Raw genomic sequence first — 13989 nt, 5'->3', positions numbered from 1 at the left:
GCACTAGTTTGAGGATGGAAAGCTGTGCTGAAGCGAATGTTGGTGCCCATGGCCTTCTGGAAGGAGTCCCAGAACTTAGAAGTGAAGATGCTTCCACGATCTGAAGATATCAATTGTGGAATGCCGTGCAAGGAGACAATCCTGGAGGTGTATAGCTCTGCCAACTGAGCTGCTGTGATAGATTCTTTGATTGGAAGGAAATGAGCCACTTTAGTGAGCTTGTCGATGACAACGAAGATAGCATCATTTCCACGCTTGGACTTGGGAAATCCAGTCACGAAGTCCATTTCGATATGATCAAACTTCCACTCTGGGAAAGCAAGAGGTTGGAGGAGACCAGCTGGTCATTGGTGTTCTTCTTTCACTCTTCGACAGACATCACATTCATTCACGAATTGAGCGATTTCTCGCTTCATTCGAGTCCACCAATACGACTGCTTGAGGTCTTGGTACATCTTCGTACTTCCAGGATGAATGGAAAGAAGAGAATTGTGCGCCTCGTTCATAATGACTTTCCTTAGACCACCTTTAGGAACCACAATCCGGTCCTCAAAGAATAAAGTGTCTCTGTCATCCACGTGATAGCACTGGTATTTGGAAAGACCCTTGTCGATACCACGTTTCACCTTCTTCACCATGGTATCCAGGAGTTGTGCCTCACGAATCTGATCTTCCAAAGTAGGAGAGACTATGAGGTTGGCAAGAAAGCCTTGAGGAACAACTTGAAGATTCAGCTTGCAGAAAGTTTCACAAAGATCCGGTTGGAATGGCTTGAGAATTAAGCTGTTGCAATAAGCCTTCCTGCTCAAAGCATCTGCAATGACATTGGCTTTGCCTGGAGTATATTCAATACTCGGATTGTACTCTTGAATCATTTCGACCCATCGAGTTTGCCCGAGGTTGAGGTTGGGCTGAGTGAAGATGTACTTGAGACTCTTGTGATCGGTGAATATGTCCACTTGTCTTCCCAACAAGAGATGTCTCCATGTTATTAATGCATGGACAACTGCCGCCAACTCAAGATCGTGAGTGGGGTAGTTCTTGTCGTTGGGCTTCAACTAACGAGAGGTATAGGCCACAACTTTCTTCTCTTGCATTAACACAGCACCGAGACCTTGAAGAGAAGCATCACAGAAAACTTCGAATGGCTTGGATTCATCAGGAGGAGTTAAGACAGGAGCTGTGGCGAGTTTCTCTTTGAGAGTGTTGAAAGCAACGTCACACTCAGGAGACCAGACATACTTCACATGCTTCTGGAGGAGGTTGGAAAGAGGCTTTGCAATCTTAGAGAAATTCTCAACGAATCTTCGGCAATAGCTTGCAAGACCAAGAAAACTGCGGAGCTGCTTGACATTCTGAGGAGGTTCCCAATTAACAATTGCAGACATCTTCTCTGGATTAACAGCGATGCCCTTGGCAGAGATGATATGACCAAGGTAAAGAACTTCATCGAGCCAAAACTCACATTTTGAAAACTTCGCATAGAATTGATACTCTCTGAGCTTTTCGAGCACCAATCGCAAATGTTTGGCATGATCCTTCTTATTCTTGGAGAAGACCAAGATATCATTGAGATACACCAGGACGAATTCATTGGTATAGGGGTTGAAGATGAAATTCATCATCCGAGAGAATGTTGGAGGAGCATTGACAAGACCGAAAGACATGACAATATATTCATAAGAACCAAAGCTTGTTCTGAATGCTATCTTGGGAATATCTTCTTCACGAATGCGAATCTGATGATAACCCATACGAAGGTCAAGCTTGGAGAATACTTTAGCACCTTTAAGTTGCTCGAATAGCTCATTGATGTTGGGAAGTGGATACTTGTTCTTGATTGTCTTCTTGTTCAATGGACGGTAGTCGACACAAAGTCGGTCCGTGCCATCCTTCTTCTGGACAAAAAGAACACCAGAACCCCATGGAGATGAACTCGGTCTGATCAAACCCAGACGCTCTTGTTCATCGAGTTGTTTCTTCAATTCCTTCAGCTCCTTGGGTCCAAGCTTGTATGGACGCTTGCAAACGGGTTCAGTGCCGGGCTCAAGATCGATAACGAACTCAACTGGCCGGTGAGGAGGCATACCCGAAAGCTCTTCTGGAAAGACATCTTGGTACTCACAAATGACTGGAATTTGAGAAATAGCATTCAATTCGCCCTTCTCATTGAGAGAAAACAACCGAATGGTTTCATCACGAGCGGCATAGATAATCACATCCTCAGAAGAGTGTGTCAATTGAATTTCCCTGGCGGCACAATCAAGTTGAGCCTTGTGCTTAGAAAGCCAGTCCATCCCGAGAATAAGATCAATATCCGAGTCACCAAGAACAATTGGAGAAGACAGAAATTTATAGTTTCCCATCTTGATGGAAACATCCGGGACACAATTATTAGATGTCATTTGCTTACCCAGAGACATAATCTTCAACGGGATAGGAATCTTTTCCGTCACAAACTCATGCTTGGCAACAAAAGGTCTTGAAATGAAAGAAAGAGATGCACCAGTATCAAAAAGAACTTTTGCAGGAATATCATTAACTGAGAGATTACCCATTATCACATCAGTAGATTCCTCCGCTTGAGCTGCATTCATCATGTTCACCTTTGCAGACTTTTTATTATGCTTGACCACTGCATTGCTGGAAAATCTCACAGGAGGAGGAGGTGGAAGGCGCCTTTGGTTGAAGCATTTGTTAGCATAGTGACCTTTCTGCTGACACTTGTTGCAAGTCACCTCTGAGAGCGGACGATGATAAGGAGCGTTCGACTTTGGAGCTTGATTCTGAGACTTGTACTGATAGCCAGGATTGGAAGAGTGGGAAGATCCATGGCCACCTTTGTTCTTCTGCTGGTAAGGCTGACGAAACGGAGGAGGAGGAGGCAACCAGAACTTCTGTTGCTTAGCAGCCACTAGTGAGGAAGAAGAAGACTGAACTGCGTCCCTGACTCTCTTCTTAGAAACCTCACACTTGAGCTGAGCAGCCTCTTGCTTCAGTGCCATGTTATAGAAATGATCAAACTGAGTAGGCTCAACAAGAACGAGAGCTAACTGCAGATCCTCTCTAAGGCCACCTCTGAAGTGATAGATCATGCTCTTTTCATCAGGAACGTCTTGTTTAGCGAAGCGAGCAAGTTTCTGAAACTAAGTATTGTATTGATACACGGACATGCTGCCTTGCTTGAGATTGCAGAACTCCTCACGCTTGCTCTCAACAACACTTTGTGGAATGTGGTGCGCTTTGAAGTCCCGACAGAAGTCAGTCCAAGTGATCACACGACCTCCTCTAGAATCTTTGTATTGTTGATACCAATCAGCAGCTTGGTCCTTGAGCTAAAAAGAAGCGAACTTGACATAGTCCTCAGGCCTGACATTGCTACATTCAAAATGCTTGTTGATGTCCACGAGCCAATCATCGGCGTCTGTGGCCTCGGCACAGTAGCTGAAAGACTTGGGCTGATTTGTGAGAAACTGGTTGAGAGTAGCAAAGTGAGGCTGATTGTTGCCTTGACCTTGATTTCCTTGATTGCCTTGCCCTTGGGTGCGTTCTTGCAAGAGTTGCAGAATCATCTGAGCATTGGCGTTGGTGGCTGCCATGATAGCTTGCCATGCCTCCGGAGGCGGAGGTGGTGGCGGAGGGTTCGCCTGACTCCCTTCATTGCGTTCTGGATTCTAACACGTTGGCGGAGCCATCCTGAAGAGGGTGACATCCATTAGCATCTTGATAGACAAATAGACAAGTAGAATCAACGGATAGAAATAGCAACATATAGTCTTCACAATAAACATTCGAACGAGGATGAACGAATGAATTCCATAGTAAATCATCACACTTCCATTAAGTTGAAAAGCCACTTAGAAAAAGGTAAGGAATCAACATTTGACTTCGAAGCAACTCGAATACCACAATTCAAAACAAAACAAAGTATTGGCTTGCAGAATAAGCCGGAACAAACATATGATAGAGATTTCGTCCGAAGTTTTCGTGGTGGGGCCCACACGGGCTCGATCGTACAGCACCATCATGTACAAGGCAGTGCACATGACATACGAAGCGTCCCCGAGTCGGCATAGCCAAGGAATCTTTAAGACACTACAAGACCACTGTAAAACCAACCGTGGAAAGGCGGACCACTAGACGTTGAACCCCAATCTCATATCATGCGTCTGTCGGAAAAATATCCTAGGAACTACTTGAATTCCCACTTATAAACTCCCGAAACTTTCTGGTTATGCAATCTGGTGTTGGGGATACAGGGGACACAAAAATATATCACCCAAACTAGCAATCCCTAGATCCAGTTGTATCCATCCGTCAACACATAACCAAGAAACCTTCGAAAATGGCAATACTCCCGAACTCCCGACCCAGTACTGGGTGGCGTCGAGGTGATCTCACCAACAACTGCATAAAAGAGATTTCGATGTCGGCGAAACTCAGGTATTCCAAAACTGCAACGATAAAATTGTGACGACAACACCTCGGAGCTCAACTCCCCGGGACACTGCCACAACCCCTAAATGTTAGGAGGCACCAAGAACAATGTTCTCGTCACAAAAACATCGGAACGATTCTAAGATACCCGTGTGATCCTAAATTTTTTTTTTAGTGAAATTTGAGGAGAGAAGAGTCAAAACTTCTACGTCAGGAGGCCTCACCAGAGCGACGAAGGGACTGATGAGTAAAAAGAATCCTACTCTCTGATATATATAATCCTAAGACTCAAAAAATTTTTGTTCTAGACTCAACCACGCCAGCGATTCGATCAAGCAGGGGGCTCCTAAGTCGGGGATGGCTCTGATTACCAACTGTAACGCCCACGATGCGGCTATATCTCCCACGTGTCGAGGCACGACTTAGAGGCATAACCGCATTGTGGTTTTGTCGCAAGAAGGGTCATCTTCACACAATCCCATGTAATGAACAAGAATGGGATAACGAGAGTTGGCTTACAATCGCCACTTCACACAATACATAAATTAAATCATACATCATCCAAAAGCCACACATAGACCGACTACGGTCAAATCCAAATGAAAATGAGATAACCCCAAATGCTAGATCCCCGATCGTCCCAACTGGGCTCCACTACTGATCATCAGGAAAAGAAACATAGTAACGACCACGTTCCTCGTCGAACTCCCACTTGAGCTCAGTTGCGTCATCTGCACTGACATCGTCGGCACCTGAAACTATTTCGGAAGAATCTGTGAGCCACGAGGACTCAGCAATCTCACACCCGCGAGATCAAGGCTATTTAAGATTATAGGAAAGGATGGTGTAATGAGGTGGAGCTGCAGCAGGCACTAAGCATATATGGTGGCTAACATACGCAAATGAGAGCGAGAAGAGAAGCAACGCAATGGTTGCGAAGCTATAAATGATCAAGAAGTGATCCTGAAACTACTTACGTTCATGCATAACTCAAACCGTGTTCACTTCCCGGACTCCGCTGAGAAGAGACCATCACGGCTACACACACGGTTGATGTATTTTACTTGGGTCAAGTGACAAGTTCTCTACAACCAGACATTAACAAATTCCCATCTGCCTCATAACCGCGGGCACGGCTTTCGAAAGATAATACCCTGCAGGGGTGTCCCAACTTAGCCCATTATAAGCTCTCATGGTCAACGAAGGATAAACCTTCTCCCGGAAAGACCCGATCAGTCTCGGAATCCCGGTTTACAAGACATTTCGATAATGGTAAAACAAGACCAGAAAAGCCGCCCGAATGTGCCGACAAATCCCGATAGGAGCTGCACATATCTCATTCTCAGGGCACACCGGATGAACACTACGTACAACTAAAACCAGCCCTCGAGTTTCCCTAAGGTGGCGCTGCAAGTGGCTCTAGTTTGGACCAGCACTCAAAGGAACACTGGCCCGGGGGTTTAAATAAAGATGACCCTCGGGCTCGCGAAAACCTAAGGGAAAAAGTCTTAGGTGGAAAATGGTAAAACCAAGGTTGGGCCTTGCTGGAGGAGTTTTATTCAAGGCGAACTGTCAAGGGGGTCCTATAAATCACCCAACCGCGTAAGGAACGCAAACTTAAGGAACATAATACCGGTATGACGGAAACTAGGGCGGCAAGAGTGGAACAAACCACCAGGCATAAGGCCGAGCCTTCCACCCTTTACCAAATATATAGAGGCATTATTTAAATAAGAGATATTGTGATATTCCAACATATCCATGTTCCAACATGGAACCAACTTCAACTTCACCTGCAACTAGCAACGCTATAAGAAGGGCTAAGCAAAAGCGGTAACTTAGCCAAACAATGGTTTGCTAGGAAAGGATGGTTAGAGGCTTGACATGGCAAATATGGGAGGCATGATATAGCAAGTGGTAGGTAGCGCAGCATGGCAATAGAACGAGCAACTAGCAAAGCAAAGATAGAAGTGATTTCGAGGGTATGGTCATCTTGCCTGCAAGGTTCTCAGAGTTGTCGAAACCTTGATCCTCGTAAGCGTACTCAACAGGTTCCTCATACACGAACTCGTCTCCTGGCTCTACCCGAAACAAGAACACAAGCAACGGAACCACAATCAATCACGGGAAATGCACAAGCAACATGATGCAAAACATGTATGATATGCGAGATGTGGTATGCGATGCGTATGCGTGCTCCGGAAAAAAATGACGAACAAGGCAGTAACTTGGCAAACCAAGCATGCCACTGGAATGATGAGATGATTTTGGTTGAAATCGATAAAAAGATCACCGGGAACGGATGCACGGATTGCAAATGGCAAGCAAAACAAGAATGACATGAATCTGCGATTAACAGCAAGATTGCACCTAAAATGCATCGAGTACTGTGCTACGTCACTCCAACATAGCAACAAAGCATATGGAAGTAATCTACAGAAGATGCTTGACAAAAGATGAACACTGAGCTACGGCTAGATCACAACATAACAGGTTCAAAGAAGCATGCCAAAACTGCAAAAGATAACAGGTTCACAGACTTGGTGAAATTACTGAACATGGCTGAAACAGCATCAGGTAGCAATGTTGAGAGCAAGCAAAACACATGCTACAGGAACTTAACATAGCAAAACAAGGCATGAAATGAATCTGCTAAATTCATAGAACAAAAGTCCCTTACTGACCATAAGCCAAAATGGACCAGAAGATATGATGGCAACCATGTAAAGATAGCAAGTTTCGTTAACAGGTTTCAGACTTAGCAGAAAACAGAGCATGACAGAAACAGAATTATGAAGGCATCTATGTGAGCTTGAAGCACTCACCACAAAGCAATTCATGACAAATAAAGCATACCTACAGCAAGATGGAATGTTTATGAAGCTATCCCTGGCAATAGCAAATACATAGCATGTATGAAACAACTATAACAACCTTGGCAAAATTGAATAACACGTAAACAATTTGCCAGAAATATTTTATAGCAAAAGTAGAGCAAGATTAAGACATGCTATGCCACTCCATAATTGCAAACAGGGGCATGGATGGATAGAGCACAACTATATCTACAAACGATCCTTATGGAACATCTCCAAAAGGAGCATGGATCGCTCTGTAGACACATGGATACGTAGCAACAAAATAACAGCAGAAACATACAGTGAAATTACCAAGTCCCTGAAATCAGAAACATCACGAAGCCTAGTTTGCATTCTTGTGCTAGTCACCACAGAGATGAAAAAATACATGGCATACACCTCTGTAAAGATGGCATGGCATACATCAAAACACATGTAGAGCTCATGCCCATAAGATGAACACGTCAATTGCAACAAAAATAACAAATCCGCTTGAGAAGACTCGGTCCATTCCGAGAACGTTCAAAACCCGCTCGCGAAAAGAAACAAGAGGGGTGCGCCGGTGCATGTGGGAGTGTCGGATTGCAAAGCGGACAACGGGGAAAATGCTCGGATGCATGAGACGAACACGTATGTAAATGAGATGCACATGATGACATGATGTGAGATGCATGACATAAATAAAATGCAAAACGAAAAACAAAACCCAACCACGGACGGAATATCATAACACATAGCCGAAAATGGCAAGAGTTGGAGTTGCAAATATGGAAAGTTACATCCGGGGTGTTACATCTTGCCGGCTTTCTTTCTTCCCGGGGCTTCAGTGGCAGGAGCAAGTGCCCTGGCGGCAGCTGCTGCAATCGCCTCTCGGTAGAGTTGGTCGGCGGAAATGAGCACGTCTTTCTTGTCAGAGGGGACGGTGATGATGGTTAGTGACCCCGGCATCTTCAATGTGTTGTAGGCATAGTGCGACGCTGCCATGAACTTGGCCAGCGTTGGGCGGCCAAGGATCCCGTTATACGACAGGGGGATCTCGGCAACATCAAAAACGATCTTCTCCGTCCTGTAGTTCAGCTCGCCCCCAAACGTAACGGGCAGCGTGATTTTACCTTTCGGCTGACTCCTTCCCGGGTTGACCCCTTGGAACGTGCCCGTCTCCTCGAGATCTCCATCAGGAATCTGCAACTTCTTGATCACAGCGGGCGAGATCAAATTCAGACCGGCCCCACCATCAACCAGCACTTTGGTCACCTTGAGGTTGCGTATTGTTGGTGAAACCAACAACGGCAAACACCCGACCGCAGTTGTGTAATCAGGGTGATCCTTGATGCCAAAAATGATGGGTGTGTTGGACCACTTCAGGGGCTTCTGGGCATCGAACGACGGCTCTGCCGCAGTGACCCCATGCGCCCACTGCTTCAGCTGGCGGTGTGAGCTGTGCAACGAGGCGCCACCATCGACGCACATGGCCTCCGTATCCTTCTGGAACTCATGCTCGCCGGACTCGTCGTCCTCGTCGCGATCATCATCTTCCTCTTTCTTATCGCGGCCCCGAGCGGGCCTCTCTTGTTGGTTATCTTTGCCGCGGCGACCCCCTTGGCCGCCACGCTTCTTGCCGGATCCCTCAGCAGCATCCTGACCCTTCTCCTTGGCTAGCCTTTCATATTCAGCCTTCTGCTTTTCTGCAGTCAGCTCAACCTATCGACAGTTCTGGAGGTCATGGCCCTTGGTGCGGCGGATCTTGCAGTACTGCTTGTCGGAGCCTGGCTTGCTGGCGGCCACCAGGGCCAAGCAGGCGGCACACCCGGCAACCTCCTTATCGGGGTCGTCAGCCTTGGCCTTTTTGGCGGTGCCGAGCTCGCCGGATCCCTCAACGGCAAGCACAGTCTTGCCCTTGCGCTTCCTGTCGCGGCGTCGGCCCTTCTTTTTCGGGACGGTGGTGTCTTCGTCTGTGGAGTCAGTTTCCGCACCGGCGTCCTCGCTGGGGTACTTCCTCCCCTCTTCAGCTTGAGAACATCTATCGGCCAGAACATAAAGTTCGGCCACATCCTTGACCTTGTTCATTGCCAACTCTTCACGCATCTTGCGGTTGCGCACATTCTGATGGAATGCGCTGATGACGGCGGCAGGATGACCATCTGGGATGTTGTACTGCACCCAGCTGAGCCTCTGTATGTACTTGCGCAGGTTTTCACCTTCTTTCTAGGGGATGATGTGCAAATCGCTTGACTGGCCATGAGCTTGGTGGCCTCCAGTGAAGGCGCCAACAAACTCATGACACAAATCCGACCAAGAAGAAATGGAATCCGCTAGCAAGTGCATCAACCACGACATGACGTTGGGTTTGAGTGCCAACAGGAAGTAATTGGCAAGCACCTTGTCATCGCGAGCTCCAGCAGCTTGCATCGCGATCGTGTAGATGCTGAGGAACTCCGATGGGTGGGTCTTGCCGTTGTACTTCTCACCAACATCGGTCTTGAACGTGCGGTGGGAGGGCCACTGGAACAGCTGCAGCTCTCGGGTAAAGGCTGGACAACCCACCTCGTAAGGCAGGTCGCCGGGCCCCCCCGGCACCGGGTGGTCCATAGTAGCCCCCACACGCCGATCTGACTGATGGCGCATCTCCCGTCATCGTTCGATGGTAGTTCGAGCGTCTTCCTGGGCCCGTTTCCGAAGGACTTGACGTTGGTCGCAGCGGGTTCGCGGGTCGGATGACGTTGTGGAAATGTTTTCACCGACGTCGGGTCGACGGGCCGGTGGCTGTTGTCGCGGCCACGGGTGGGGGGGGGGGTGGAGTGCACCATGGTAGCGGCGTCTTTGGTCCCTCCACCACCGGCATGCACCGGCTCGTCAGGACGCGGGTGCGAGGGTCCCGTTGGGAGCGGCTTGGCTTTGTTGGCGAAGCTGACAAGGCTTCAGATGGTGGCTCTCCACTCGTCGAGCTTCTCCGCAGCAGGGGGAAGTCGAGGAGAAGCTACACGCGCACCAGCGCTTCTGCTGGGGTAGGCGGCGGCGAAATCTGCGTAGACCGTGATGCGCTCCGACTTCTAACCAGGTTAGAAGGGGCTCTGTCGCGGTCTCGCGGTCGCACGCCGCCTGCACCAGCGTCTGAGCGTTCACGCCGGCCTGGTTCGTCCTACGAGTGGCGCACAAGGCTCTTTCTGCGGCGGTGCTCGGGGGCTCCCGCATCGCGGTGTTGCTCATCACGCACGGCCTGGGAAGGCCGCGGCGCGGGTGCCAGCTGGGGTGTAGTAGAGGCTGCTGCGCTGCCCGTGGGTAGCACGGCCCCGCCCCGGACCCAGCAGCGCATGGCTCGTCGTCTCGGATTCGGACGACGCAGCCTGCCTGGCTCCGATCGCCGGAATGTCGTGGATGCTCACGGGCCACGTCTCCGGCCCCATCCATGGGCACCCGGCTGCCTGCTCACGCTGGCTCGGACGGGCCGGCCCCGGATGAGCCGATCGCTGTGATCCCCTTTCTTTTGGGGGCCATGGTGATGATGAAGTCGGTGTGCTAACCTTCAAACCGGATTTTCATAGCTTGCACCCCCAACCTGGCGCGCCAAAGTTGTCGGGGGAAACAACACCTACAGGATCACGAGGAATCCCTTTTGCTACGGCAGGCAGGCGCGGGGCTGTGGAAAGAGCCGGATTGAGAGATCAACGCAGGGGGGTTATCCAGGTTCGGGCCGCAAGTGATGCGTAATACCCTACTCCTGCTGGTTTATGTTTATCTGGTGTTCTTGGACTAGCTACAAAGCATGCAGGGTCCAAAAAATCTGAATCCTTCCTTAGTACGCCGCGGGCCCCGCGGATGTCTTCGGCAACGGTCTTGCTGGGCCCCCGGCAAGGGTCTTGCCGCAGTGTTGTGGGCGTCCCCGGCAAGGGCCTTGCCTGGGAGTCTCATGGGTATCCTCGGCAAGGATCTCGCCGAGGATCTCCGTCTTCTGATTCTCATCTAATCTTGCATGTTGTTGGTCTTCACAAAGATCTGCATGCCACCACGGAGGCGCCTCTCGAGCTTTGGTTCCAATGTGGTTGAGGGCATTGGAACTCTCAGGCTCAAGGGTGGCAGCCCTGCTGGCATTGGGCAAGTTGCCCCGGGAAGGTTCTTGCCGGGGCTGTGGAGGCCGCCCGGGCAAGGGCCTTGTCGGGGGAGTTCAGCTCGCCCTTCTGATCTTCGTGTTTCTGGCTTGGCGTTGCTCTGGTTGTCTTGTGGCTTTGCTTCCTTCCTCTGCCCCGCTAAGTGTGGCCGCACGCGCGGCTCTAACTGCCCACGCACAAGTAAAGGGGTACAAAATAGGACCCCTACTTTTGTACACCGACACTACGATTTGAAGAAAAAGAGGAACGGGGGGTGTAGTTGTGTTAGTCTGGAGCATGAATGGCTATGTTTTTATGCAACCAATTGAGCAACGGAAGTAATAAATGTTGTGGTTGGTGTTAGGTGGTGGATTGGTTCTGATTCACTGTACGCGAATGCATTTGAGAAGCAACAAGACCGCTTACTTGAAAATAGCGAACTGCATTGTCATATCACGACGAACTGCGGAACGCGTGGTTGGGCCTATGTTTGTGGAGTGGTATGTGGGATTTTTTTTAATTTTCACTGGCCTCTCTTTTGTCTGTTGGGCCTGTGTTCAGGGAGTGAAGATGCATTGGGCCCTAGTCGGCCTGTGAGCACGGCTGGTTCCCGATGCGTTGTGTGTGCGGCCTAATGTTTAGTCCCACCTCGCCCGCGAAGGGCGCGCTCGACCTATTTATAAGTGTTGGCGAGGCAGCCGTATCGAACTCCTCTGGTTACTTATTTGCGCGCTTATACACGGCGCTCGCTGCTCTATGCTCTCCGACATGTGGGCCCATGTGTGCCCGGCCCCATGCGTCGTGGCTCAGAACGGCTCGCCTTCTGTGGGCGCAGACCCACTACGACACTGGCTAGGGCTGGCTGCACCTGTGGTGGTCAATTTTTTTCTTTGTATTTTCTCTCTTAAATATTTTTTCAAATGTAGGGGCGTGCACTATTTAGTAAATCATCCGTGCACTGCATTGATCAGGGTTCTGTACTGCATGTGCACGCATTCCGTACTACATTTATAGTTCTCATTTTGTTTTCGTGTTTTTGCTCTTATGTATTCTTTTTTCAAATGTAGAGGCGTGCACTGCTTAGTAAATCATCTGTGCACTGCACTGATTATGTTTTTGTACTGCATGTTCACATATTCGGCACTACATATACAGGACGCATTTTTCTTTTCGTGTTTTCGCTCTTATGTATTCTTTTTTCAAATTTAGGGGCGTGCACTGCTTTGTTGGGTATGTGTAAACTTCATTCGACAGAGTCTGTACTGCATTCGTACACATTTTGCACTGCATGCGTCCTATTTGCACACTACATCTTTGTCTGTTTTGTGCACTGCTCGTATCTAATGATACATAAGCAAACAATAGAAAAAAAATATCACAAGCATTCCGTACGACAAGTTCATCATCAGCAAACTAAGTTCAACAGAAAGCAATCTAACATAATCAAGTTCATCTTTACAAGCGATTCTGCATGACAAGCAAACTAAGTTCAGCAAAAGAAAATGATCACAAGCAAACTAAAGATACATAAGCAAACAACATAAAGCAAATTTGATGATAATTCTAAAATGACGCTAGCATTGCTAGCTCTTGGCCGGCACCATCTTCTTCTTCACCAGATAGCATCTCCCCATCCCCAGCTGCTCCTGGCGCGCTTCTTGGGGGGCTCCTCCTTCTCCAGCTTTGCACGGCGAAGCCCGTCCTTGGTGGGGGTGATGCGGTTCCATATCTCGTACGCTGCGTAGGCGTCCTTTGCCGCGTACTCGATGTGCCTCGTGGACAGCGGCAGGGTGGCCCAGCGCCTGTGTTCGTTGTCGGTGATCTTCTTCTTCATGTTGTTGTAGTAGTCATCGATGAGCATGCCAGAGACATCTCGAAGGGAGTCCAACTCCTTGGTTGCCTCGGGCACCCTCCACTCCTTCTGGATGTCGACGAAGTTGGCGACCTTCAGATTGACGCGCTCTAGCCAGGTTTTGTCGCCGTCGATGGAGAAGCCTGCAAAGGTGTACTTGGGCTCGCGCGAGGAAGTTGTCGAAGATGTGCACCTTTCAGCGGCGCTCAGTTGGAAGAGCAGCATCGGCAGAGTCTTGCCGACGGATAGTTGACAGAGGGCAGGTTTCTGCGTCGCTTCAGGCTCGTTGTTGTACTCGAGATCAATGCCGACGATCTTGTGGCGCTCAGGCTGACGTGGCGCTCATACTTCGCGAGGGAGATCGCCATCTGCTTCTTGTCGCACTTGTGGATGACGTGCAACTTGGTGTTGCCGTGGGCCTCCACGCCCTTGTTGTCGGTGAACGCCATCGCCGGTAGTAGGGCTTGGTGTTTTCTGTGGAGATTGACGTGATGGAGCGATTTGGTGGCAGCGCAATGGATACTTGTGTTGTTGTGGATGAGAAGGCCTTTGGCAGGGGTCTGAATTTAAGGGGAGGGCGCGGGGTGGGATGGCCGCATCGGATGAACTGCACGATCTCGCTGACGATGCGGTTGTGCAGATCATGGGTTGGTGTTGCGTCTGTGATCGTGCGTTTGTGGCGATGGAACCGCTCGGATTGGGTGGTTGTATGCGAACGTGGTTTTATTTTATTTTTGATCAGTAAATTTTTTTAACC

General features: G+C 49.1%; 1 protein-coding gene across 1 annotated transcript; it reads right to left on the bottom strand.

Moving 5' to 3' along the window:
- Nucleotides 1–12992: 12992 nt before the first annotated feature.
- Nucleotides 12993–13681, bottom strand: LOC141021730 (uncharacterized). Its single transcript, XM_073497588.1, has 2 exons — nt 13568–13681; nt 12993–13499 (listed from the first exon to the last, which is right to left on the bottom strand). The coding sequence occupies exons 1-2, from the start codon at nt 13679–13681 to the stop codon at nt 12993–12995; spliced, it is 621 nt and encodes a 206-aa protein (XP_073353689.1).
- Between the last annotated feature and the right edge of the window lie 308 nt (nt 13682–13989).

The sequence above is a fragment of the Aegilops tauschii genome, chromosome 4 (genome assembly GCF_002575655.3).
Source record: "Aegilops tauschii subsp. strangulata cultivar AL8/78 chromosome 4, Aet v6.0, whole genome shotgun sequence".
NCBI lineage: Eukaryota > Viridiplantae > Streptophyta > Magnoliopsida > Poales > Poaceae > Aegilops > Aegilops tauschii.
The sequence above is the reverse complement of the archived record's forward strand: the minus strand, read 5'-3'. Positions and strand labels throughout refer to the sequence as shown.